Consider the following 27750-nt stretch of genomic DNA (forward strand, 5'->3'; position numbering starts at 1 on the left):
GCATCCTCCCAAGTGGGCGTGTTGATAGGAAGGAACAACTGTTGCGAATCCTTTTTTAACATATTGAATTGCAGTTCTGGTTTTAGAATTTTATGGTTTAAATTCTAAAACATTGCAATTGTGATTTGAAGTTGCACTATTTCACAAGTATTTTTTTGATAATGATAGCTTTGGCAATGATAATACTTTTTTCAACTTTATAAATAACTTAATAGATCAAGTACCTAAATAATATATGGACCATTTGCAAGATAAATAGTAGAATTACTTTTAGCCTGGTGGGCAAGTTCTGGTGGTTGAGTCCTTTGAGTTTTGCGCAAGAGGTTTTGAGGTTGATTCCCTGGGCAGGTTGCCTCTATTGCATGCCTCACTTGATGTCCTTCCTAGGTCAGTTGTCGTAATCAGCAGTGACGGGTTTGCACTGTGTACCATTTGCAAATGCGTGAATGTGCTCAGGAGTTTTCCCATGAGTTGTTCCTTGGAAAAAATAGTACATTTATTTTAATCCTTTGGTTGTAAATTTTAATTATCATCGATGAATGTATATAAATTAAACAGTGAATGTAATTAGCTTTTACTGATGCTCATGATTGCTTTCATTATGATCTAGCTGTTTAAAAGTTGTCATATATTTGGTTTCCTTTGATTCTGCATGTAAATCTAGATTAGTGTTTATTGACCATGGCATCTAAACTTTCCAATTTTCTAAGTGTGTATTCATCTTATATTCATTTAGATTTGAGAAGTTCATAGCTCCATGAAGACATTCTTTTACTTACATTTTTTTTTCTTCTTATGTGATTTTGAAACTTCCCAAGGAAATCTTTTTATTTTGGAGTTAAATTGGTGTTTTATGCTTCCTTGAACATACGTATTTTATTCTCCTTTAACAGGTCCATAATAGTGTGGTCAAGGCGATCTATGATGGGTCAAAGTTTGTACACTCTGTGTCAGAAGGCGAGGAAGTTGGTATTGTGCTTGAAAGTACTAGTTTCTATGCAGAGCAAGGAGGACAGGTACATTCCCTATGATGGCATGGTACTTTAACATTATACTCAAGGTCTTCCTTTATATTCATTTACTCTTGTTAGTGAGAAAATTTGATACCAATTGAAAAATATCACAAAAACCAATGAAAGAATTAATTGTAGTATTGTCTATCAATACTTTTTTCTTTTTTAGCATATACATCAACAAAGCTATAAAAACAGACTTTTGCTCTCATCGTTTATTAACTTTTGCCATCTCACAGTCTGGATGAACTGTGCCATCCCCTGCTTTCTCTGTTCTTTTTCAGAAACTGAACTTATTATTAACCATAAGGCACACAACTCAGCCCTGTTGTTTGTAACTTCCCCTAGAGCAGCTTTAAAGAAAAGTTACGATTAACATTCAGAAATAAAAGAACACCGGCCTCACATGTTCCTGGGTACGCTTGACATGCACCATGCCAAAAAACCCGTGCATAAGATTTATCTATTTCTGATTTTTTGAAGATTTTTGGAGCCTTCACTTCACCTAATTTATACACTCATTCATATACATAGCTGATTTGGTGAAAAACCTGTGAAGCTAACATTTCCTTGTTTTGAGAAGTTATTCCTTTCCTAGCCAACCACGAGGATTATCATTCAATCCAAGGCATTGCCCTGTGTTTTAACTGGTTTCCCAGACATAAGACTACAGATTCTTGTTTCCAGTTTGCTTTTGTTCTTGTCAATTCAAAGCCTCTCTCCAAACTTCTTTAGTAAAGGAACATTGCACTAGGAATGTTGATGTTTGTAGCTTGGGTAGGTACTTTTGCACATGGGCGTAAGTGTCTAGGAGTGCAAAAGTTGCCCAAAGTCTCCTTAGGCACTTGCTCTAGTGTGAGAAATTTGCATTTGTATGATGGTATCAGAGCGATAAACTCTGAGAACCGATCTCAAGGTGGTAGGTTTGTTCAGATCGCTGGGGTCAGGTTCGGCCATGTTCATATGGAGTGATTTGTTTTTTTGTTTTTTGAAAGGCGTATGAATCTGTACAATGGTACAGAAAAAAATATGCAGAGGGGCCAAATTTTAATTTTGTTGCAAGATAAAAATAAAAAAGTTAAAAAAAAAAGGAGGGTTGACAGCCCTTAGTGTGTTGTCAAACCTGACAGTTGTAGGGAGTGTCAGGGCTCAACAGAGACATAACAGGGATCGGTCAAGGGGCATTGGCCACAATACAATTGACAAGCTCGAGACAACGACTGACAGCGGATCGATTGGTCGCGACATAGTGGACAGGCCGGAGACAACAATTGACAGCAGGCCGATCAGCTGCTGAAAGACCCAACCGTCACAAAGGCCGACAATAGCACGATGTTGGGCTATTATGGTTAGATGGTAGCGGGTGTGTATCCTTTGAAGCACACAGGACAGGGATGTGATGGGCCAAGGAGGCAGCAACTGAAAGAACCAATCGACAAACATGATCTAGGCATGGGCTGAAGCACATGGAGAGTTTACCAGTTGGCATAGTTTGCAGAGGAGAATGATTGCTGCCCAGGTAAATCACTATAGCAGGATGGTCAACTGAGTGGTGCACACAATGACAAAGCTATCAGGGAACTGCAATGCAAGCTTACAGGCAAAGGCACAACTAGTCTAGTTGCCACAACCATAAGTTGCACTGAAGGGTTAACTTGCGGCTATGTTCCTACAAGACTTCGAGACGGGGGGCAATGGGTGTGGGGAGATGCATTTGGGGGGCATGTGGGATTACCCTCAAATCTCGGGAATTTAGGGAGGATGGGGTGACGTTGGGGTATATAATTTTTTTAATATATATATATATATATAATTCAAATTCATGTTCAATAATGAAAGCAAAAATATATTGATCCATACATAATTGAATTAAATAATGGAATATACTGATCCATACTAATAATTCATATTGATACATATGTCATTCATCCATACAACACAAGATTCAACAATGAAATACATTGATCCATATTCATTATTCTGGAATTGACATTGATTTAATAATTAAATTCATCATTCATCATTCTAGATTCTAAATTGATTTAAATTTTAAAATTTAAATTCATCATTCTAGAATTTAACTAGTACTAAACAAAATATACTATATTAGATATTGAACTCTGAAGACTGGAATAGTAAATTGATATAGCTAAAACTCAAAAATACTAAAGAGTGACAAGTCAAAGAATCAATCTAAGGTCATTGATATGTAGAGTCAAGACTCAAAAGTTAAAACTGAAAATTAAAAATGGACAATGAGCATTGAAGGAGCATGTGGGGGAGGAGAGGCTATTGGAAACATTGAGAGGGGGTTGAATCTAAGTTTCATAAATTTCAACAATTTAAGTATCAAAACAATTAACCAATAACATCACATCAAAGGAACACAAGATATATATGAACAATATATTTATATTACAAGGGAAGCTAGAACTTCTGAATTTACTAGCTACATATGGAAGGGCTACAACCCCAAGATTTATTAGCTCCCACTGGAAGGAGCGACAACCTCTTAAAGGAAGCTACAACTTCCCTTCCTAGCACCACCCTACCACCCTATAGAATAAAAGATAAAAAAAAAACTTCTTGGCCTCCCGTACCAGGGACAATGACCCAATTACAACAACATTAAGACCTTAGTTTTCAACTCCAATACTGTTAATTTTTCAGATTGTTCTATGCTATATCAATTACTTTACCCCAATTCAATACTTCGATTTTCAATCTTTTCAAATACAATTAGTCTTTCCATTCATCAACAATAATTGAAGATATAAGAATAAATGCAATGACAAAGGAGACATACAACACATCAACAAGAGACACCGTATTTGGTCAAAGACCAGGGAAAAACCCCACTAGGGGGAAAACCCTTTGAAAATTCTTCTTCTTTTAGATTGTCATAAAATATTCAGTAGAGAGTACAATGAGCTTAATACAATATCATCAAATAACCCAATCACATTTAGAAATATGATTCTAGAATAAAGATATATCAGAGACAACTTTCCCTGTCTGCGGTTAATTGCGGTCAATGATCAAAACTCAGTCAAACTTCCTGGTCACATGGATGAGGAGCTGTGTGTGTGACTGAAGGTTCCAATAGCTCCCTTGAGCCCGTTATGCCTGCGACTGTGGCCGAATCTACCCTATGGCAAGCCAGCGACTGTAACCCAAAACCCTAAAATAGATGCAAGACTCGGACCCTGTAATTTCGGACCTTTGCGAACTTCTTTTGTCGTCCCAACCTTAGACTTGTGCGAACTAATCAATGAAGTAGAGAAGAAGAAGATGCTTGGTGATGTCCAAATGAGCTTGAGGGCACTTGTATTTACAGGTTTCCATGAGTGTCCAATTTGCTTTGGGGTCGACCTTGTCCAAATGTGCATATGTGTGCTTTCCTTCATAAGTACACTTTTCCTTATCCGATTTGAGTGATCTTTAGGTCGATCTTGGTCCTCTTGAAAAGAGGAATTCAATGCAATCATCATCTCCATCAAATGAGCTGTCCAAAGTGGAATTTGACCATAGGTGTATAATTTAACACTCCCTGTCAACTAGGGAGAATTCCACCTGTCAATATCTGATCATCGAACATCCTGTCATGTATATCATGTCGACATGTCATGTCTTATCTTTGCTCAACTCTATCTGCTGAAACATTCTCGAATCTAAAGAATAAGAATCAAGGAGCATTAGCTTCCACCCTTTATAATGTCGGAGAGCACATTTGAATTTGAGAACAATATCAGGGAGCATATCTCAACCTAAATCTACATTGTGGAGCACATCTCAACCCGGAATCTCATGGGGGAGCTAAACATCTACAACCCCATATAGAGCAATAGGTGATATAGGGGAGCACATCTCAACCCATCCTATTGCTCACTGATCTTCCCAACAATGACCCTCAAGAGTCATGTGGTAGAACACTTGCATCATAATCAGCTTGGGTTGTACAACCCCAAGTACACTCTCAATCCGTTAGGCAGACGAGGAGCAGTAATCCCAACAAGCCGAGCTTGTGGGTATGATGCTAATTGGGGTATACTCTGCAAAGACGTAGATAGGGGAACAACATCTCCAACCCTATGGGTTACAGATAGGGGAGTTACATCTACGACCCTATTGTTGAGAGATCCCTCAACCTTAGGAGCCCTCTATCTCAATTCCTCACCCCAAGAGCTCAGACAAGGGGGAAGAATTGGCTCAGTGTTCTCGATTAGTGATGCCCCTTGTCAAGAGGGGTCACATCCATCAGTCCAAGCTACTCTCTGAAGACCAAGAACTTCCTTTTCAGCAAAGCCTTGGCGAGAAGCTGAAAGCTTTGGTGAGAATATCTGCAATCTGCTCATCTGTCGATATGTGATGGAGTCGAACGACTCTTCTCTGCACCATGTCTTGAATGAAGTGATATCGAATCCCTATGTGCTTGGACTTGTCATGTAATATGGGATTCTCTGCCAAAAGGATCCCATTCTTGTTGTCGCTCACTGTGGTATCTAGGACCTGCTCAAATAACTTTCCAAAGAGCTTCTTCAACCAAACTGCTTCACAGTTGGCCATGCTAGCGACAATATACTCTGCCTCGATGGTACTCAATGCTACAAACTTCTGCTTCCTGCTCATCCACAATATCATAGAAGATCCAAGGATGAAGCAACATCCAGACGTACTCTTCCTATCAACAACGTTTCCTGCGTAGTCAACATCGGTATATCCATGAAGTCGAATATCTTCGATAGAATATCTCAGAACAAGTGTGATAGTCCCATGTAAATATCTCAAAATGTGTTGGCAGCGATCCAATGTGCATGGAGAGGCCTAATCATGAATTGAATCAATGTATTCAATGCATAGCGTATGGCTAGACGGGTGTTATCTAGGAACATTAGAGCCCCAATGAATTGTTTATACTCGGATGGATTCGCCAAATCGGGTCCTGCAGCTTCCCCACATAACTTCTTGAAGTTCATTTCCATTGGTGTAGATAGTGACTTGCATTTTGTCATTCCAAATCTTTCCAACAATTTCTCAATATATTTTTCTTGTGAAAGGAATATCTCATTGAGCCTTTGCCACACCTCAAGGCCTAGAAAGTAGTGCATGAATCTAAGGTCCATCTCAAATTTAGAGGCTAGCTCCCTCAAGGCCTAGAAAGTAGTGCATGAGTCTAAGGTCCATCTCAAATTCAAAGGCTAGCTCCCTCTTACACTCAATAATAAGGGGCTCACTACCTGTCAAGAATAGATTGTCAACATATAAAACCAAAATCAATGACATACCTTGGACTACCTTGAAGTAGAGGTTGGGATCGACATTACTTCTTGTGAATCCCAACTTTACCAAATAACTGTCTATGTGTGCATACCATGCTCTGGGGGCTTGCTTCAAACCATACAATGCCTTCTTCAATCTACAAACATGTTTCCTTCAGTCCTCTACTTCAAATCCTTGTGGCTTCTCAACGTACACTTCTTCCTGTAACATACCATGGAGGAATGTTGTCTTTACGTCCATCTAATGAAGAGTCCATCCATGACTTGCAACAAGGGAAACTATCGAAAGAATGGTTACATATCGAGCCATAGGCGCAAATATATCATCATAATCTTCTCCCTCTTTTTGGGAGAATCCTCGAGCCATGAACCTTGCCTTGTATTTTTCAATGCTACCATCAACTCCATGCTTGATCTTGAATAGCCACTTTGAAGTCACCACAAATTTCTCCTTCGGTCTCGGCACAACATCCCATACATCATTCTTCATAATCGATTCATATTCTTTGGCCATAACATCTTTCCAAACCTGTTCTTTTACGACTTCTTCGAACGTGGGAGGTTTGACTTAAATCATAGTGCTCATGGCTGTAACATATCCCTGATACTTGCATGGCTTCTTCCTTTCTCTAAATGATCTTCGAACGAGAGCTCGTCTCTCATCATCCTGTAATGTGTCTTGAAGCCAAAGTGGCCTCTTCCTAGCGGGAGGATCACATGGAGGAGGATCTAATGGATCCATGGGCTCCATGGGATCATCGACAATATTTGTCTCAGATTCAGGCACAAAAGGACCATCCAAAATATCCATATCATCATTCTTCTTAGGAGGAGGAGGTGGAGGAAGGTCCCTTACTTTTCCACGGGCAACGTCTTCATCGAATGTTACATCCCTGCTAATCTCAACCTTCCGTTGACCAGGAATATATATTCTAAATGCATCAGAATATTCAATATATCCAACAAACGTACCTTTTCTTCCCGTGGCTTCCAACTTGTTTCTTTTGTTGTTTAGCACATGAAAGTATACAGGGCAGCCAAAGATACGAATATGGCTGACATTGGGCTTGACACCTGTGAACACTTCTTCAAGGACATATACAACAACATTTGTTGCTTCTCCCCAAAGGAGCTTCGACAACTTTTGATCATGGAGCATGGCACGAGCGACTTCTACAATAGACATGTTCTTCCTTTCAGCTACTCCATTTTGTTCGGGAGTATAGGGCACAATCGTTTCCTTCTTCATACCTTCCTTCTTGCAAAAATCAATGAATTCATTCGAAGTGTACTCTCCACCATTGTCAGACTTGAATATCTTGATTTTCTTCCCTGTTTGATTTTTGATCAAAGCTTTGAACTCCTTGAACATTTTGAAGGCTTCATCCTTGTGTTTCAAATAATATATCCACGTCTTTCTTGAAAAGTCATCAATGAAGGTGATATAATAGTCATGGTCAGCAAAAGTGTGTACATGCATTGGACCACCCAAGTCAGAATGAATGAGATGGATGATGCTATTTGTCTTGTTCTCACTGGAGGGGAATGGCCCCCTTGTCTTCTTTCCACTGGCACATCCTGGACATACTCCATCATGTTGGGCTTGAACCTTGGGAATCCCTGAGACCAATTTCTCCAATTTCGGAAGAGCATCATAATGTAGATGGGCCAATCTTTGGTGCCATAGCTCGCTCAAATTATTAGTATCCTGGACGAATTCTAGAAGTGGTCTTCTCGTAACCCTGTAGAGTCCTTCATATCTTGATCCTAATGTGAATGCATCTCTCATAGGTGATCCAACAGGCCAAGTAAGAACCATTCCCCTAACGAACGCAACCCTCATCCCTAAAGCGGATATTGATACCAAATTCTTCTTTAACCCTGGCACATACATCACATCAACAAAATAGATTCCCCTAAATTCAAATGAAATTTGAAGGACCCAAAACCTTTAACGGGATGAGTGGAGTTGTCTTCAAGAATGATTTTCAAATTTGACTCCCTCTCCACCAAATTAGAGAGAACTTCCATATAACCAGAGAAGTGATGAGTGGCCCCACTGTCAACCAGCCAACTATCCCACGAATCTAGAGGAGAGGAACTAGTAAGAGCGGAAATAAGAATATATTGAGATTGTTTGCCAACATTACTTTCATGCCTAGAGTATCTTGACTTCTTTAGAGGACGATGATCTTCTTCATTGTCACTTGGAGCATCTCTTCTTCGTCTTTTATCTCTTCCATTGTGATCATTCCTTCGGTCATCTCTTCTTCTTTGATCATCAATCCTGTTGTTGCTTCTAGTGTTGTAGCGTGGACCAACGTTGCACGAAGCAGGGACTTTTTTGGAAGCGGGGATGTAGAAGCGTCATTTTCCAAAAAACTAGGAAGCGAAGTTTCTCGGAAGTGTCTACTATATATATTTGTATTTATATTGAAAAAAACATCCAAAATTCCAAATTAGTTGTAGAAGACATGAAAACATGCATATTTTTATAAAAATCAAGATAGATATGGCATCCATTATACATCAATGATTAATTATTCTAGCATCAACCAACTAGAATCTAGCTTCCTCTTCTCTTGTCCACCTTTTGCCTCTACTTCAATTCTATAGGAATATTAGTCAACATTGCCTAATTTTGATCAAACAACTTAATCCAAGCCTTATAATATGGTAGAGAAAGATTAACATGCCTGATCAATGATTTTGACTTGAGTGAAGGGTACATAATTGCTAAGGCCATGACAAAGGAGTTCAACAATCAACAACACCAACACTGGGGTACATATAGGGCTTGGTGCTCTTAATTAAATCAAAATGCTAATCACATCCTCTCATACATGATATAATCCAATGAAACACCACAATCCCGTTGATCCTGAAAACTGTTAAGTCTGCTGAATTTTGAATGGGATATGAAATTCTATTTTCTCCATATGAAGTTTGATGAGGTTGGAACCACTCTCAAACATCCTTAGTCATTTCATGGTAATGTTAAAATTTTAAGTAAAAGGATGGAAATGAAAGATAAAGGGGAATGTCACGTTTACTTTAAGAATTTAACATTACCATTAGAGAGTATCTAGGAAGCGTCTAGGGAGCATCAAGGGGCACCTTGGGAGTATTTAGAAAGTGTAGTTCCTCACATAACAGTTTGAAATTTCCAAAAAAAAAAGACAAAAAAAGCCTTGCGGAACCGTGTGAACTATCTACCTTCTCTTCGACCCGCTCGCGATCTGCGGTGGATACACCCTCGAACCTCCACAGATCCGCACCCGATCCTTTTCAGATCTGCGGATCGGGCATCGGGAACCGCGGATCAGGCCCCCACCGATCCAAATTAATTTTTCAGATTGTTCTATGTTGTATCAATTACTTTAGCCCAATTCAATACTTCAGTTAGCAATCTTTCGAAATACAATTACTCTTTCCATTCATCAACAATAATTGAAGATAGAACAATAAATGCAATGACAAAGGAGACAATCAACACATCAACAAGAGACATTGTATTTGGTCAAAGACTAGGGAAAAATCCCACTAGGGGGAAAACCCTTTGAAAATTTTTCTTCTATTAGATTGTTATAAAATGTTCAGTAGAGAGTACAATGGGATTAATACAATATCACCGAATAACCCAATCACATTTATAAATATGATTCCATCATCAAGATATATTAGAGACAACTTTTCCTCTCTGCGGTCAATGGTCAAAACTCAGTCAAACTTCCCAGTCGCATGGATGAGGAGCTGTGCATGCGACTGAAGGTTTCCAGTCGCTCCCTTGAGCCTGTGATGCCTACGACTGTGGCCGAATCTACCTTGTGGCAAACCAATGACTGTAACCCAAAACCCTAAAACAAATGCGAGCCTCAGACCTTGTAATTTCAGACCTTTGCGAACTTCTTTTGTCGTCCCAGCCTCAGACCTGTGCAAACCAATCAATGAAGAAGAGAAGAAGAAGATGCTTGGTGATGTCCAAATGAGCTTGAGGTCACTTGTATTTATAGGCTTCCATGGGTGTCCAATTTGCTTTGGGGTTGACCTTGTCCAAATGTGCATATGTGGGCTTTCCTTCATAAGTACACTTTCCCTTATTTGATTTGAGTGATCTTTAGGTCGATTTTGGTCCTCTCAAAAAGAGGAATTCAATGCAATCATCATCTCCATCAAATGAGTTGTCCAAAGTGGAATTTGACCGTAGTTTTATAATTTTACAAATACCGCCCCTCTGTGATGTCCAACTTGCATGTTGCAACCTGCATTAACTCATATTGTAGACAATTAACCAATAGAAATGCATACCTCAGATCATCAAGCAGGCGCCTTTACTTTGCCTTTGATTTTGCCTCACAAGTTCTTCAAGGTTAGCTCAAAACTCTGCTCCACAACTTTACTAGAGGTTTGCTTCAAGACTTATCAAGACATCCATAAATCTTTGCTTCAACAAGGGTTCCTTAAGACTTAAAGAATTGCTCCAAAAATTTTCTTCAAAAAGTGTCAAATTCTGCTCCAGAAGAGGTTTATTGCAAACTTTTAGGTATGCTACAAATCACATCCCAAGATCTACTTAAGATCCTTAGAGGTATGTCACAAGTTTGCTTCAAAACACAAACTTTATATTGACACTAAACATAGATTTGTTTTTCCATCAAAGCATCTCTCATTCTGCATTAGACCTACCTTCAATATAGCTCAGTTATAACCCTGAAATAGTATTGGATCTGCCTTGAAACATCTTGAAATATCCACAGAAGGATAGGTCAAAAAGGAGGATTGAATAGATGCCTTAGGATCCGAACTTGAACAAAGATATAGTCTGAAGAAGGGGTTCAAAATTCAAACTCTATGACAGCCAAAGAGAAGGCCTTAGGGAGGGGGGTGAAACTGGCCTCTAGGAAACTACTAAATCTCCACAAGTATCCATAGAGAGCCCGAGAAAGAACAAACTTTAAACCACAACTTCTCAGACCTGAATATCCCTTGATTAGCCCATAAAAGGCAACACGTTCTTTGTAGAAATGAAGGTCATTTTAAGTTGATAACTGCTCAACAAAGATCCAACAAAAGACAATCTAGTAACTCGATCTTCTTCTATAGGTATTCAACAAAGCACAAGGCCTATAATGTAGAATAACTATCGACAACACAAGTTGTGTTGAGGATGGATTGGCTTCTGTGTCGATAGAGCAACGGGACTCCAGGAAGGTTCAACAGTGGTGGAGTGGCAGGAACTAGTGTGAGCTGAAAAAAGTAATATGTCATGGGATTGTAGCTAGGAGGATTGGTGGAGGTCAACCTTCAGAGAGAGAGAGGGAAACTGTACCAATCAGGGTGTTCTAATGGCGTAAACCTTTTTCAATTGATTTTTTTTGATCTCAAGATGGAAACAACCAGTGTGAGGTTCGAGGAAAGGTCGGATGATGCTTACAACTCCAACCCATGGAAGGAGAGGATAATATTGGTTCTCTTAGGGAACGACCTATGGGATTTTGTCAACACCAAGGTTACAACTCCTTTAGAAGCTACTACTCTGGTAGTTCACAAGTCAAAAGATATAAAAGCCAGACGTATCATCATGGATGGGAGAAGGATCATGTGATCTCTCACATATCTAGGAAGAATAGTGCCTTCCAAGATGTTTAGGAGAAAGAGGCTTCTAGGGACCAGAGTAGGGAAAGTAGGAATTTGAGAATGTTTCTAGACCGAATGGTAAGAAAGGCTTTTAGTTCAAAGGGAGCAATCATGGTAGTGATTGCAGTTCTAGTATCGAAGCCAATTCCAAGAGGCAGAAGTACCTCCCTTGCTAAGAGGGAGTGTTGATGTTAGTAGCTTGGGCAGGTACTTCTGCACATGCCTAGTGTCTAGGCATGGAGAAGTCGCCCAAATTTTCTTGATACACTTGCTTTGGTGTGAGCAAGTTGCGTTTGTAACTCAGCCTAAGACTAACCTAGGAAAAAATATTCTTATGTTGGATAACCGAGCTAATGAAACATTAGAAAAAGTAAAGTATTTACTTTGGTAATTATTTTTTAATTTCAACTCTAAATCTCAAGTGAGTCGATATCTATTCTTTGCCGTCAACACTTTGAAGGTTAGGGATTTAGCTCAATGAACAGTTAAAAAGCAAGGCTAAAGATAAGGAGAAGACACACCGTACAACGACACAAGATTGAGAGGCATCTTATTGAGGAGTGTAATACTCTAGTGTGCTATGTCCGAAGAAGGGGGCAACAAGGAGATCTAGATCAACTAAGGACTACTTGATCAACTGGATCAGATTTGGTTGTTGTACATGTATTTCCTTAGTAGGGCCATTATCCTAGGACAAGAGCCCAAGTAGTTTTTGAATATTTTAATGATGAATTGATTTGATTGGGCATAATCTATTGTCATTGTTTTTGAGATTGGTTATATTTTGCTTTGGCAAATTTAGTGTTAGTAAACCAACCAATTTGGTACCAGATAGTTTGATATCTAACTGGTACAAACTGGCCCTAACCAATCGGTTCCAACCCTAACTGACTTGGTTAGATCTCACATGCATGGGGGAGTTTAGGACCATGGATGGCAGTTTTTAGGTGGTTTTGAAGGAAAATCGGGATTGTTTTCCTTCTAAAACAACCCCCCTTGGCCATAAAACCAACCCTCCCCCTTTTAAATCCTAAACCTAAACAAAAAACCTAACTTAACCCTAGAAATGCTAACAATCGATGGTAATGCTAAACTCTTAAAGTAAAAGTGATTACTTAAATTTTTAACATTTCCAATAATTGACTTAGGATGTTTGAGAGTGGTTCCAACCTCATTGGATTTTATATGGAGAAACTAGAATTTTAGATCTCACTCAAAATCCAATAGACTTGATAGTCTTCAAGATTCCATGATGGTTTGCAATGTTTCCATTTGATTCTGTCAGTGTTGTAAAGATTGCGCTTTTATCGCCTAATTGTGATTTTTTTTGGGAGGTCGATTTTATTGGTCGACAATTTTTTCCAAATGAAAAAATTGCGATAAAATCGTAAAAATTGCCCAAATTGTGAAATGATAAAAAATAATAAATTAATTTTTTGAATTCATTAAATAATAAAAATTATAATTTATTATTTTTATAATTCATGACCCTCATACAAGTTGGAGTCCTAGTGCCTTAACAACATGGAGGAGGAGGTGACACCACCTACCATGGTCACCAGTAGTGGATGTGGTCTACCTCCTCTCGCTCCTAGTTCTTCTAGAAGACATCATAGTCCAATGCCAGCCCTAAGGCGTTTTTCATCTAGAGGGAAAATATTACATTCTCTCGCAAAAGGGGCAGAGGAAATCATTAGTTACTTAGTGGTTCATTTCATTGTATATGACTCATGATATGAGATACATTATTATATTTTTTGTTGATATTTTGAGGCTAAGCTAGGACGTGAGATTCAGGACATGATTCACTGCTATGTGTGATGTTGCATTGGACATGTTACACATTTTATATACTACAACTAGTATTTGCACATTACGGTGCAAAGGAACGCCAATGGTGTTAAATTGAGGGGGAGGGGCACTTTTTCAAGATATGGAATTGTGGGACACTTGTTCAAGATTCTGGCAGGGATGACGAATCTGAAAAATCCTAACCCTAACATAATGAAAACTTAACAAAAACTCTAATCTAAATAATTTGAATTTTAAAACACCTTTGGTGGAAAAAACTTTTTACACGATACTATATTTTGGAAACTTGTTGAAACATTAATACTCTAAAATCTTATCCTTTGTTAGATATAATTTCAAAAAATATGTAAAAAGTTTTCCAAAATTATCAACATCATAACTGTTTTTAAACAACTTTATAACATTTAAATACACTAACTTGATAATATTAAATTAAAAAACATCACACAATCACAAGAAATTCGACTAAAATCGAAATAAGTGTATATAATTGATATTAATATTAATATTAAAAATAAAAAAATTAAACTATCACACCAATCTCAATAATTTCAATGAAATGTTGATTTAATATTAATATTAATATTAAAAATAAAAAAGATAAACTATCACACCAATGTCAATAATTTCAATGAAATGTTTATTTAAATGTATATCCCTACAACAAAATATTATAATATTATTTAGTCATTGCAAAGATGATATCATCCTACAACAGAATATTATAATATTATTTAGTCATTGCAAAGATGATATCATATAAATTCAAAACTCTTGAAACTTTTGATCAAAATAAACAAAACAATATAATATCATTTACCAAATATGACGTAAAAACAAACTTACTTTATTAATATTAAAATATTAAAGATGCTGCCACATCAGCTAAGCAGGGGCAAAAAGTCTTAACCCAAAAATAAACCACTGAAGGCTCCTCCAAATTTAAAATAGCGGTAACTCCTTAAACATGGAAATGTTATATTCTCCAAATTAGCATGAATCTCCAAATGCAGTACATTGAACACTGAATTTCAGTAAAAAAAATGAGGGAAAACACTCTCAAAATTGGAGTGGGCGGTGTCGCATCTATCATGGCTGTTTGTCATGCCCAACAACTGGAATACCGTATTCAGGAAACAGTTGGAATACTGTGTATTTTACTAACTCCGACAATGAAAGGTTATGCCAGTACTCAGTAAATAAATAAACTAGTATTCGCACATTAAATAAACGGAGGGGGAGGGACACCTGTTCAAGATTCTGTCAGGGATGACGAATCTGAACAGTGTCATGAGGATAAACCTCACAATAAAAAATGCCTACGGCGTAATTAGTTTTCTTTTCATATTTATGTGTCAATGCATTTATTTTATGTTGTGGATGCTTTAGATACTAAAAAAATTGAATATTTTGTCTTGTTTTTGTTTTTTTTTTAATAATTTATTTTAGCGATGTTTCGCTGATTTTTTTCCCAGATTTTATGATTTTTTCTTTTTCTGGACCCTCGCCAATTTTATCCTGATCGCAATGTTCGCGACATTGGATTTTGTCATGTGTGAGGGTGTGGGATTAGCATTTGATCAAGAACATGAAGCCCATTATGTACCTTGATGTTTGTGGTATTGATTATGGAACTTTGTTGATGTTGTGATTGTTGAAGTCTTCAACCATGGCCTTAACAAAAATGTACCCTTCACTTAAAGAAAAATAATTGGTTAGGCCTGCTAAGCTTTTTCTACCATATTACAAGGGTGAGGAGATGAACTATTCACTCAAACCAAAATCTTGGTTAGGCATGTTAAACTTATTCAATTTATACCATATTATAAGGTTGAGAAATCCAAGTCTGAAGACTTCGAGCTAGATGATGTTTATGTAGCTCTTGTTGATGATTCCATTTCTAGTAGTGGTGAATCAATGATGAGTTTGATGATTGATTATGTTGATCAATGTTGCACGGCTTGTACTCGTATAAGACTCGTCTGACTATTGACTTGGTGACTCGTATAAAAATTGGGAACAACCCATATAAGACTCGTATAAGACTCAACAAAATACAAAAAAAATCAAACTTTGCTGCCAGGGACGGGTCTTATACGGGTCCATACGAGTTTGATACGATTCGTCTGTGAGTCAGCGCAGGTAAGGGTCTTATGCGTGGGTTCGATGAGAGTGACTCGTTTCGGCATATGACTCGTCAAGATCCGCGAGTCTTGAAGGGTGTTATAAGGGTCGTGCTTCATTGATGTTGATTAGTGATTTGTATTGGGTCAGTGGCCCAGTGACTTGTAGCATTGATTTTGGATTATTATTTTTTTTGTTGTTGATATGTATTGCACTTTGTGCGATTTTGATATATTCAACTTTACATGGTATATAAATGAGTAAACTTTGCATATTTTGTCTCTAATGGTTTGGAATTATGGTTTGAAATCTTAAAAAAATATTTTTTTTTCATTAAAAATTAATTATTTTATGTATTTTTTCATATCCGGTTCAATGAATCCTGTTCGATCTGATTTGATCTGGTTCCGGTTCAAATCCTGGTTAGATAGGTGGCCAGTTCAAAACCTGGTTCCAGTTTTTAGAACTATGCTTGAAAACCCAATAGGCTATTTAATTGATGAAATCCTTTCCTTTTATGCTGTCACATGTGTGAATTTTTATTTAGTGCTATATTTTTTGGTTTATTTTTCACTGGGACAAACCATTGGAGGCTTATAAAGTTATAAACTTTGAAGCTTTAAAAGAAAGCTTAAATTTCAAAGTTGAAGCTCTTAAAATTAAACATCTTGTGGTTCTGATTTTTTCACCATCCATGCAGTTGTTCACAGTAGATCTCAAACATGTGAATCACTTTTGTAGTGACATGAGTTTATACTAATTAGCTGTCATAGTTGTTTCCAGATTTATGATACTGGAAGCTGTGAAGGTCCATCTGGAACTTTTGATGTCAGGAATGTCCAAATCTTTGGTGGATATGTGCTTCATATGGGCTCTCTGGTTGGTGAAACTGGCAGTATTTCAGTTGGGGATGAAGTCATTTGCAAGGTAATCAATGCTTGCATCTTTCTTATTGCAAGGGCTTTGTTAGAGTGTTTTGGACATGCTTGTCATACTGTTTTTGATAACGTTCAAGGCTGTTTTGAACAGGTAGATTATGCAAGGCGGACTAGTATCGCGCCAAACCATACTTGCACTCATATGCTAAACTATGCACTGAAGGTATGCAAATGCCTATTTCGATTTGTTTAGGAACGGGTTGTATATTTCTGGACACGAATGTCAGTGTTTGACATCTTATTTTAATTATAGGCTGTACTTGGAGATCACGTCGATCAAAAAGGATCCTTGGTGGTTCCAGACAAGTTGCGCTTTGATTTCTCTCATGGTTAGGTTCTTTTTTTTGTTAAATGTATTCCATTTGAGGTTAGAATTAAGTACTCCACTGCAGATATATATTTGAGCAGATTTGGTTGAGTGTTATGGATTTGCCTCTCGTTATTTTACTTATATAAATTTTGTATATCTGTAGGTAAACCTATTCCTGCCAGTGATCTGCGAAAAATAGAATCAATTGTGAATAAGCAGATTAAAGATGAGCTAGAAGTATATGCAAAAGAAGCTAGCCTAATGGAGGCAAAACGCATCATGGGGCTTCGTGCTGTGTTTGGCGAAGTAAGGAGCTTATTTGTAGTGCGGTCCAATCATAGACTAATAGTTCTTAGATACAAGAGAAGTTACTTGAGTCAGTGTTCGTTTTGTTTCCTATTCATATGTTTGATTCTTTCATTCTGTTTCAGAATGTTGATATGACCATTCTATAAATCTGTGTTTAGGTCTATCCTGATCCTGTTCGAGTAGTTTCTATTGGAAGACCTGTTGAGGATCTTCTTGTAGATCCAGAGAACCCAGAATGGGGATCATTTTCAACAGAATTTTGTGGTGGTAGGAAAATTATTTTAAAGTGATATTTTTAATTCAGAATTTAATAATATTTTTCACATTTAATTGTTAATATCCTGGGGGTTATCAGGAACACACCTATCAAATACAAGAGAGGCAAAAGCATTTGCTCTTGTATCAGAAGAGGGGATTGCAAAGGGTGTGCGGAGGATTACAGCCTTCACAACTGGAGCAGCTCTTCAGGCTATTGAAGCAGCAGCATCCTTTGATGCATATATAAACAATGCCTCAACTCTTGATGGAATTGCATTAGAGAAGGTACACATTTTCTCTTGGAATGCGATATACTTCATTGTTTTAGAGATAATCTCCTGAAACATAAGGTGTGATTTCGTTTCTCTTCATTTCTCTTAAATTCAGCGTTGTTGGATCAACTGTGCCTATGATATTTCAGTTTCAAAGGTTATGCTTTTGGTTACAAATTTCCTTTCTTCTTGTTTATCTTTGTTATTTTTACTGGCATTGTCTTATACATCTTTTGTATTAGGCAATGAAACAGTTGGTTTTTTAATAGGGTTCCCAGAGCTCATATCAGTTCTATTTAATGTAATATTATATGTAGGTCTTTTAGGGTGCACAACTTTCAATAGTTGGTCTTCCCCTCACCTTCGTCCAGGGCATCTGGCAACCCTATGAAACAACCAAACCGTTGCATTGGCTAAAGCATAATACAATGATGTATATGACCATGCCAATAAAACCAACACATATAAATAAGAAGAAAGGAAATTTGTAATTACTGCTCAGTGCTGTAGGGCAACTGATTTCAAGCCATTTTAAAATTTTACAATGTTCATGATATTTACACATTCTTTTAAATGTCAACACTCATGCACTTGTAGAACTCTTCGTACATAATGTACATTGCAAACATATCTTTCTGTTTGAGAAAAATGTATCTCAAGTAACACTCTTAAGTTTGGACAGAATTGGGAGTGCATTTTAGGCTCACAAATATTTCAAGTAGAGGGACATTAATGGCAAAGGCAGTAGATGCTAATTTCCCTTTTCAACGACATTCTTCCTTCACATCAAGTAGTGCATACAATTCCCTTTTTGGTATCTGTCAACAACTAGGGAAAGATGTCCTAAATTTGCCATGACTCTAAATGAGTATACTGAATCCTGAACTAATGGCTAAATTGAGGACTGTTACCCACTCACATGTGGGTATAAACCCTAGAATAAACTTTTTCTCCTATTGTTCAGCTTGCCAGCTAGCATCCCTATCATGATCCACGGATAGCAAGCCTCATATGCTTCCCATCCACTCTCCATTCAATGCTTTCTTTCATCTAGACTACTCATCCGATGAAGGTGTCATCTATTACAAGGCAAACTAACCATTTTTTTATTCCAGTGCTTTCATTTAATGTTTAAGGGCATTCTAGTATGGATCACATGTTGAATTGGATGATAGACTGCTTTTGATTGTACATTTGTTCCCTTGTGTCACCTTGGTGGTTATCACACTTCCCAAGTCAGTGTGACCTTCCTGTCAACAACTAGGGAAAGATGTCCCAAAATTGACATGACTCTAAATGAGTATACTGAATCCTGAACTAATGGCTAAATTGAGGACTGTTACCCACCCACATGTGAGTATAAACCCTAGGAGAAACTGTTTTCTCCTATTGTTCAGCTTGCCAGCTAGCATCCCTATCATGATCCACGGATAGCAAGCCTCATATGCTTCTTGTCCACTCTCCATTCAATGCTTTCTTTCATCTAGACTGCTCATCTGATGAAGGCGTGTCATCTATTATGAGGCAAACTAACCATTTTTTTATTCCAGTGCTTTCATTTAATGTTTAAGTGCATTCTAGTATGGATCGCACGTTGAATTGGATGATAGAATTCTTTTCATTGTACATTTGTTCCCTTGTGTCACCTTGGTGGTTATCACACTTCCCAAGTTAGTGTGACCTTCCTTGAGGCCTTTCTTTCACTGTCTAGGAGGGACAGAAATAGGAGGCTCTGATCATTGCAGTGTTCCATGATTTCCATGCTTAACACCTTCCATTTTTTCCATGTATCTGCATCCCATCTTTGGGTTCACTATCTATCACCGGTATTGGTTTCCCTTCCCCCTCCCCCAAATAGCTCTCACCTAGTTACGGGTTGAAATTTTGAATGATGAACCATCTAAATGAAAGGAGCTTTGACATCCTAAGTCAATAATGAATGAAAGCTTGTAATGCAAGCTACATATGTAAAATACTGATGAAAAAGGTGCAGAAGAGGGGTGGTAAAAATAGGCCAAGGAAATGGGTAATCATGTCCCACTATTGTTCCTTCTTCACAACATAATGCTCAAGGATGCTATGAGCTTTATAGTCTGGTACAAGACATTGGCATCCTCCACGTTGTAAAGCCTTGAACATAGCACCTTTCACAACTATTTTATGAAGGGGTCGACATAGGAATAATTCCTTCTCTTAGGGTTGGAAGCACCTAATAAGGCCTTGTGATAGCCCTCCCATTTTTAAGCAAGGTAGCTTGTTTGCAAATCATATGTTAGAAAGACAGTTGAAGATGATGCTTATGTAATAAAGTACTTTGATGTCTTTTACATTGAGTATGGTCCATGATGATACTTTTATGGTTCTTGCATCCATGATGTTGATCTCACGTGGTTTTGTGAGTATGTGTTAAATCCTTTGCTCCTAGGTACAATTACCATCCATAGAGTGATTATATGATTCTTCACCAACACTTTAGAGAGGATGTCCAACCCTACTTGATGACTCAACTAGACACTTTGAAAGAGGACGTTGGACACTTGACCTTGGGATGCTTGAGCCCAATTGATGATCTCCTCACCTTCATCCAAGACCTTGGGCGAAGCCCTCCTAGGCTAGGATATTGCGTTGAGACTTGAGAATAGATGTGCCCTAGAGATGATAGGACGTGCCCAGGATGGCATTGCATTTACTTGATGGATGTTGCCATGCCTTTGAGGATGTCTGATGATGATAATGACATTATGATGCTATGCCCTAGCACTATGATGTCCCCCTCATGATGTTTGGGTTGATGATGTGGGCATATTTGAGGATGATGTGTTGGGAAGGGACCCTTATGTGATGATTGGGCATCCTTTTGATGAGGAGATGTGACCTTTTATTTGCTCACACGTGTGGGCGAGTTGAGCCTTTGTTTTATGTCTTAGCATTGTTTTGGCTCTAAAATCTCCTTGAACAAGATTTCATCAAATTTCTCTCGAGGAACAGAAGATTAACTGCCTCCCATTAATTTCCAAAGAAGATAGAAGGACGCTAGGTTTTAAGGGTGTGAAGAACACAAACTTGTCTTCTTTATTCTCCTTGAAATCACTTCCATATTTTTTTATCCCTACACTCCTTTAGTCCTTAATTGAAAAAGACACTGTTGGGAGCTTAACAATATTGAGAGGGGAGGGGGGTGAATCAATATTGTGCCCAATGGATCACCAATTACAACTTTTACTGTTTCTTTACAGCTATCTGAATCATTAATGAGCAGCTTAACAACAGATAATGCATGCATAATCAAGACATAAGATCAACAACATATATGAGCAGGACATGAAACATCAAGACAAACATTATCAACCATATGAACACCAAATATTAGCGTTAGGTGGAAACCCATGAGAGAAAAACCATTGAACTTTGTCTTCTTTTACATCAATCATTGGCAGCCCCCAGTGTGCAAGCTTCAACTTGTGATATATGTGAGCAACCACTTGTTCCATGCCTCTACCTGATGGAAGCACTCACTTCCACAACTATTTGCAGGCACCCATTTGCTGGTAATATGCTGCAAGCACCCACCTACTTGGAAGCACCCTTTTCCAAATGGCTTCGCAGACACTGATCTAGTGGAGACAACGACCACCAAGTTGTTGTCTGGCACCCACCTGAAGGAAGCCTTTACTTCCTGCTCAACAAGCCACCACTTTCCCTGAAGGCACCAACCCTCAACTAACCACAATGGACTTCGTTTCATACATTTTCTCATTGGGCCCATCAATCTCTGCTCAAAACACTGTGGACCATGTTTCATCCATTTTCAGAGTAGATCCATTTATACAAAGACACAAACCTCCCTGCAACACAATGCCTCTGTCACAATTCTGCTCAACACCCAACAACACTCAACAACTCACAGCAACACCATAAGCATTCCAATACTATGACAATACATGGCAATATATAAAGAATACAACATACACACCTCTCACCAATACAATCACTCAAGCAACTGTGATCAGCAGTGCATGGTATCTACGTGGACATACAAACTCAGCCATATACATCAAAATTCTACCAATATATATGTGCACTAGCAACTACAACAATGGCCTGACAATACAAAGGTCCATGGCGACAATACATAATGCATAAGACTTTGCTCTTACTCACTGATAGCCACTTTCAACCATACAAGACACTAGTGCAGCAACAACACAACAAAACTCATGGCAATACATAGCATCAGTGTAACCAAGAGCAACATAGACTTGTAGCAGCATGCACTTCAATACTCTGTCCGTCAACGTATGAATCAATACACTGGATATGAAAACATTAGCAGGACATTTGCAATAACATATTGTTAGCAATATTGGAACTTATATCAAGACCTCAGTGAACTCTGTTCTCTATACCAACAACAACACCTTCACACATGCTTTGGGCCTGCAACACGAAACCTCTGTCATAATACATGGCAGCTCTAGACTCTAAATTGCATTGTATCACTGGTAACTTGTTGCACAGGATCATGGGCACACTGAACCCGTACTAACACTGCTCAATTCTACAATTATGATAATATAGGGCTTATACATCAGGAATATATGGCAATTACAACAATATATATATATATATATATATATATATGTATGGTATATGTTCAAGATAAAACAACAACTCATAAACATGGCATCCCTTGCAAAAACCCTACCAGGAATCCTATGTTACCGGATCCGTCAAGCCTAATGGTGGGATCCACGGATCCTTGGATCGGAGACGGATTCGGATCTGGATCCGCGGAGATACGCTCAGTTTCTCTCCGAGGCTAAAAAATTCGTCAACTTCAACGCATAAATCTGTAGTAAACTGGCAAATGCCAGCACAAAATTCCAAAATGGGAAATTCAACTGTTCAGTCGCAAGTGAATGAAAGAATCAGCGTCCCGCGTCACTGAATTAATTAATTGACGCCGGCCAAAATAATCTAGGGAGTTGGCCCGGACAGTTTATTATTTTTATTTTGGTTGACCACATTATAAGCTTCAATACAAGACAGTGAATGAAAGAATCAGCCTCCGCGAAAACAATGAATCAGCTTATTATAATCTATAGCCATTTTTATTCAGATATTTTGAAGTTTAAAAAGTAAGCTTTTATTTAGGTATTTTAAAGTTTAGAAAGTGAGATTTATTTATATATTTAGATATTTTAAATTTAAAAAGTAAGTTTCAGCGGTCGCGAAAACAATGAATCAGCCTATTATAATCTATAGCCATTTTTATTCAGATATTTTGAAGTTTAAAAAGTAAGGTTTTATTTAGATATTTTAAAGTTTAGAAAGTGAGATTTATTTATATATTTAGATATTTTAAATTTAGAAAGTAAGTTTCAGCGTCCGCAAAAACAATGAATCAGCCTATTATAATCTATAGCCATTTTTATTCAGATATTTTGAAGTTTAAAAAGTAAGGTTTTATTTAGATATTTTAAAGTTTAGAAAGTGAGTTTTATTTATATATTTATATATTTTAAATTTAAAAAGTAAGTTTCTAATTAGATATTTTAAAGTTTAAAAAGTAAGCTTTGATTTATATATTTATTTTAAAGTTTAATAAGTAAGTTTTATTTTAATTAATTTTAAAGTTGTTTTTTCAAGTTTAAAAGGTAAGTTTTCAAAAATAACTTTAATAATTTGTATTACAACTAATAATTAATGTTTAAATACATTATTCAGATATATTGAAGTTATATATTTAAAAACTCATCAATGTTTTTTTATTTTTATATAAATTTAATTAATATTTATAAATGATATATTAAGTCATGAATTATTTATTGTATGTAAAAATTATATATTAAAAATTAACATATGTTTTTATTTTTATATTTATATAAATTTAGTTTTTATTTTTATTTTTATATAAATTTTAATTTTAAAAATTATAAAATATTTTATATTTGTGTGTATTTGCCGAATCCTTGCCGTTTCCGGATCCTGGTTTTTCAAAAAACTGGCGGATCCATATCCGAATCCTGGTAACTTAGCAGGAATCACAAAAACACAACAACTATCCAATATTAACCATATAATATATCTACAAAAATATAATACAATATCCTTTGCAACCATAGCCTCTGATCTCCATAGCAGCAACATAAGACTCTGTCTAAACTCTGATCACCAAATGCTCATCAGATAAAAGCAAGCAAGCTTGGCCAACATCAAATTAGGCCTTCACATTCTACCTAGGACATGACCTCTAAATTGCACAGGGTCTCTGGCAAATTCACACTCTGATTTCGCTCCATAGGCACCAAAACCTAGATCTGACTGTACATAGCATATATCGTTCGATATGCTAGATGACAAGTATGTTTGTTGGGTACCAATCGCACTGTACCGTAGTCAGCTACAAGTGGTTACATTGATAACAAATCACACTGCATACAGGCACCCAAAATGCATGTGGCCCATTAAACCAAACATTTCTTTCTTATCTATCTCACTGGCAACGCAACATTGTTCTAATGCTCAACCTCTAAATTCAGAACTGCCAGAATGTGCCAATCATTGGATTCTTTTCATACTCGAGCATCAACTCTATATTACACCTGTGTGCATAATTTCCATAGCACAAAAGCTTCAACCACTTCATCAACATGATTGCAAAACTTAAAATGTAGTAATACGCTCCACTATATACATTGAATCAACCAACTATGTATTACACCATTTGATCAACTAGATCAATGATGGCTTGACTAAATCATTACATTTATGGCATTCCAATATGTTGGAAAATGTAACTAGATTCGGTCTTCATAATTTTCATTGTACTCATATATCTTATGTTACAAGAAAATCAAGAAAGAAAAATATTATTTTAAGCATGGGTTTCATGCTCCATATTTGTTGGTCAACTAGGTCAAGCATGTTCTTCATGCTTCTAGGGTTGTCAAGTCAAAATTATATGTTTCTTGAGTCAAGATAGTCTTTATCATTTGTATAAGAACCTGTTGGGCAAGTTGTAACATGTAAAACATATTATTTTGAGTCGAGAAAGTCCATATGAGTCTGCAAGCACAAGTTGGCCCTACCAAGAAGAAGTCAGCCTAGTTTGAGGCTATTCGATCTCATGAGAAGGCTATATATAAGAAGAACTCGACCTCATTTGGAACACACATCTGCAGTTCGATCTTAAGCAAGAAAACAAAGACAAGGAGCAAAGATCTAGAAGAAAGGAGCATCTCAAGAAGAAAGCGGAGCCTGACTTTTGTGACCATATTTCTCTCACACATGCTGAGAATTGCAAGTCGAAGTTGCAGGAGGCTGAGAATTGCAGATACAGAATTGCAGGAGGGCTGAAACTTTGTTTTGACCTAGTTTGACTCTCGTTGACTTTGGAGACATTGACATGCTTAAGGGAAGACTTCTTGAAAGGTTGACAAGTGCCATAAGGAATTATTTATTTTGTTCCAAGGGACCAAAGTTGCATATTTGAAGTAGAAGGTCGAAATTTTGAAGTGAAGCATATTTGAAGAGGTTTAACCTTTGTTGACTTGGTCAAACTTTGACTTGTTTGGAAGAAATTCTTTAAGGGCTGATTTGGTGCTTGGAGGACTTGGTCTAAGGTTCTGGGTCTTGGTTTTCTCATTTGAAACAAATTCTATAAGAAGAGAAGAGATTCTTTTTGGGTTTTCCCTTGGAGGGGTTTTGCCATGGCTTGGTGCCTACTTCTTTGGTCCATTGTCGTTATTGCTTTTGCTCTTGATAATTGTTAGATGAAAAGATCTAATAAAGAACATAGGAAGATAAAGGTCACAAGATTTTGTTAAGGATAAGGAGAAAAAGTTTAAATAATTGCCCTACTACAGTATTCTCATTATTCTCCAACACAATACACCTTTGGAGACCCATCACACTCAATCTATACACCAAATCACAGGTTAGTTGACTCACTTCACACATAGTTAAGTTCACGACAATCAGATTTGAGCCCAATGTAGGTGATGCAATTTTGTTCCATATTTTACGCAAGCAATAACAACGTACCACTCCATTGCTTATGGACCTTTCTATAGAACACCCCTTCCTACACAGATCACACACACTCTATGTGTGTAACCATTGGTTGAACCATGAAATCGCAGTTTAAACACGTTCACCCCGTGCCATAACAAAAGCAAATAATTCAACAACTCATTATACCATCATCTGGTTGCTTGTTGAAATTCTGATGTTCTATGCTGTAATAATCAGTTATTACAAAACCTCATTATGCTGGAATATTAGATAACCAATTGTAGATATATCATAAATCAAATGCACAATAGAAGACAACCAAGAACAAAATGAGACAGAAAATTTAATGACCAGGGAAAAACCCACAAGGGGAAAACCCAACCAGATTCTTCTTCTATTAGAAATCAATTGTTTAGCAGAGATACAAAGTACAATGAGAGATCAAGAGAATGAGTAAGTTCACCGAAATCTCAACAAATTGTCGCATGAATATCACTGGTAGCAGCAATAGATGCACACACTGAATCAACCTTCCCTTCAACTGAATTAACACTAAAACACTAAAGCACTGAATCAACCTTGGCTCACCAAGTTTTTCCTTACTCTCCAAGTCTCTCTCTCACAATCTTCTTGAACTCTCTCCAACTCTCTCTCATGTTTGAATTCTCCTTTCACAATGCACAAGTAGTGAGGGGAGAAAGAATGAGGCACATATATATAAGAGAAGTAATGAATCCATGCCATAAAGGAGGAGTAATTCACATGCCGAGAGGGAGAGTAACATATGCCCATTTAGGAAATGTAACTCATGCTATTAAGAAGATACACATGCCTTTGCGACTTATGCCATTAAGAAGGAGAGTGTAACATATGCATTAAAGAGTGTGTAAGAGGAATCTTTCATGACATGCTTTAATGAGAGCGTAAGAGAGTGCAAGAGGAATCTTTTATGACAAGCTTTTATTAAGTGTAAGAGAGTGTAAGAGGAATATGCCATGCGAATAATGAGTGTAAGAGAACATTATTGAGAGCCATGATTAAGTGAATTGAATTTCTTTTTATTAATAATATAATCGTATCATAATAATAATAATGCTGATGATTAAGTTAAAATTGAACTATTAGGATTTATTGATGATCATAAGGGATTTTCCATCAACAATACTTGATTACCAATTGATGCAAGGTGATTTACTATTTTTGGAAAGTCATACTTGAGACTTTCTATTTTTAGAAATTCATCCTCAAGTTGCCAAATTTTCAACACTCCCTCTCAGCTAGGAAGGAATTTCTTTCTGCAACAAATGATCTTTGCTTTCTCTAGTCATCTCAATTAATCTCTGCTCTGTATCATCTAGAACAATGATGTCTCACTCTAATGAAAAACAATCATCATAGGGGAGCTCTGACTACCACCCTATATCCATGGAAAATAGGGGAGATTAATCTACCACCCTAAATATATGTCCGATTGATAATATGCAGGATACCACTTACCACGAGTGGTAAGGATCACACTCTATCCTATTGTCTGCTAATCTTTCCACCTTGACCCTCAAGAATCAAGTGGTAGAACACCTCCATCCACAAACATTGGGGGGTAACCCAACTTACCAGAGGTAAGGATCACACACACCCAAGTCTCTCCTCTTCCATTGGCCAGATGGATGGCAATCCTGACAAGCCCAACTTGTGGGTAGGATGCATACTAGGGTATACTTTGACACGTGCTAGACTAGATGGTAGGGGGGTTTACCACTTGTCAACACGTGACAAGAATCA

At 37.3% G+C, this 27750-nt stretch overlaps 1 protein-coding gene across 1 annotated transcript in view; it reads left to right on the forward strand.

The window, feature by feature from the left end:
* Positions 1–27750, forward strand: part of ALATS (Alanyl-tRNA synthetase) — a 231533-nt gene that overhangs the window by 155253 nt on the left and 48530 nt on the right. Inside the window, exons 13-19 of the mRNA XM_089386297.1 lie at positions 894–1016; positions 16649–16792; positions 16895–16966; positions 17057–17132; positions 17277–17419; positions 17581–17689; positions 17778–17965. Coding sequence (XP_089242423.1) covers positions 894–1016; positions 16649–16792; positions 16895–16966; positions 17057–17132; positions 17277–17419; positions 17581–17689; positions 17778–17965 — 855 coding nt within the window. The remainder of the gene's footprint in view (positions 1–893; positions 1017–16648; positions 16793–16894; positions 16967–17056; positions 17133–17276; positions 17420–17580; positions 17690–17777; positions 17966–27750) is intronic.

The sequence above is a fragment of the Pinus tabuliformis genome, chromosome Q (genome assembly GCF_031772625.1).
Source record: "Pinus tabuliformis cultivar Carrire ecotype Pingquan chromosome Q, CPIR1, whole genome shotgun sequence".
NCBI classification, from domain to species: Eukaryota; Viridiplantae; Streptophyta; class Pinopsida; order Pinales; family Pinaceae; genus Pinus; species Pinus tabuliformis.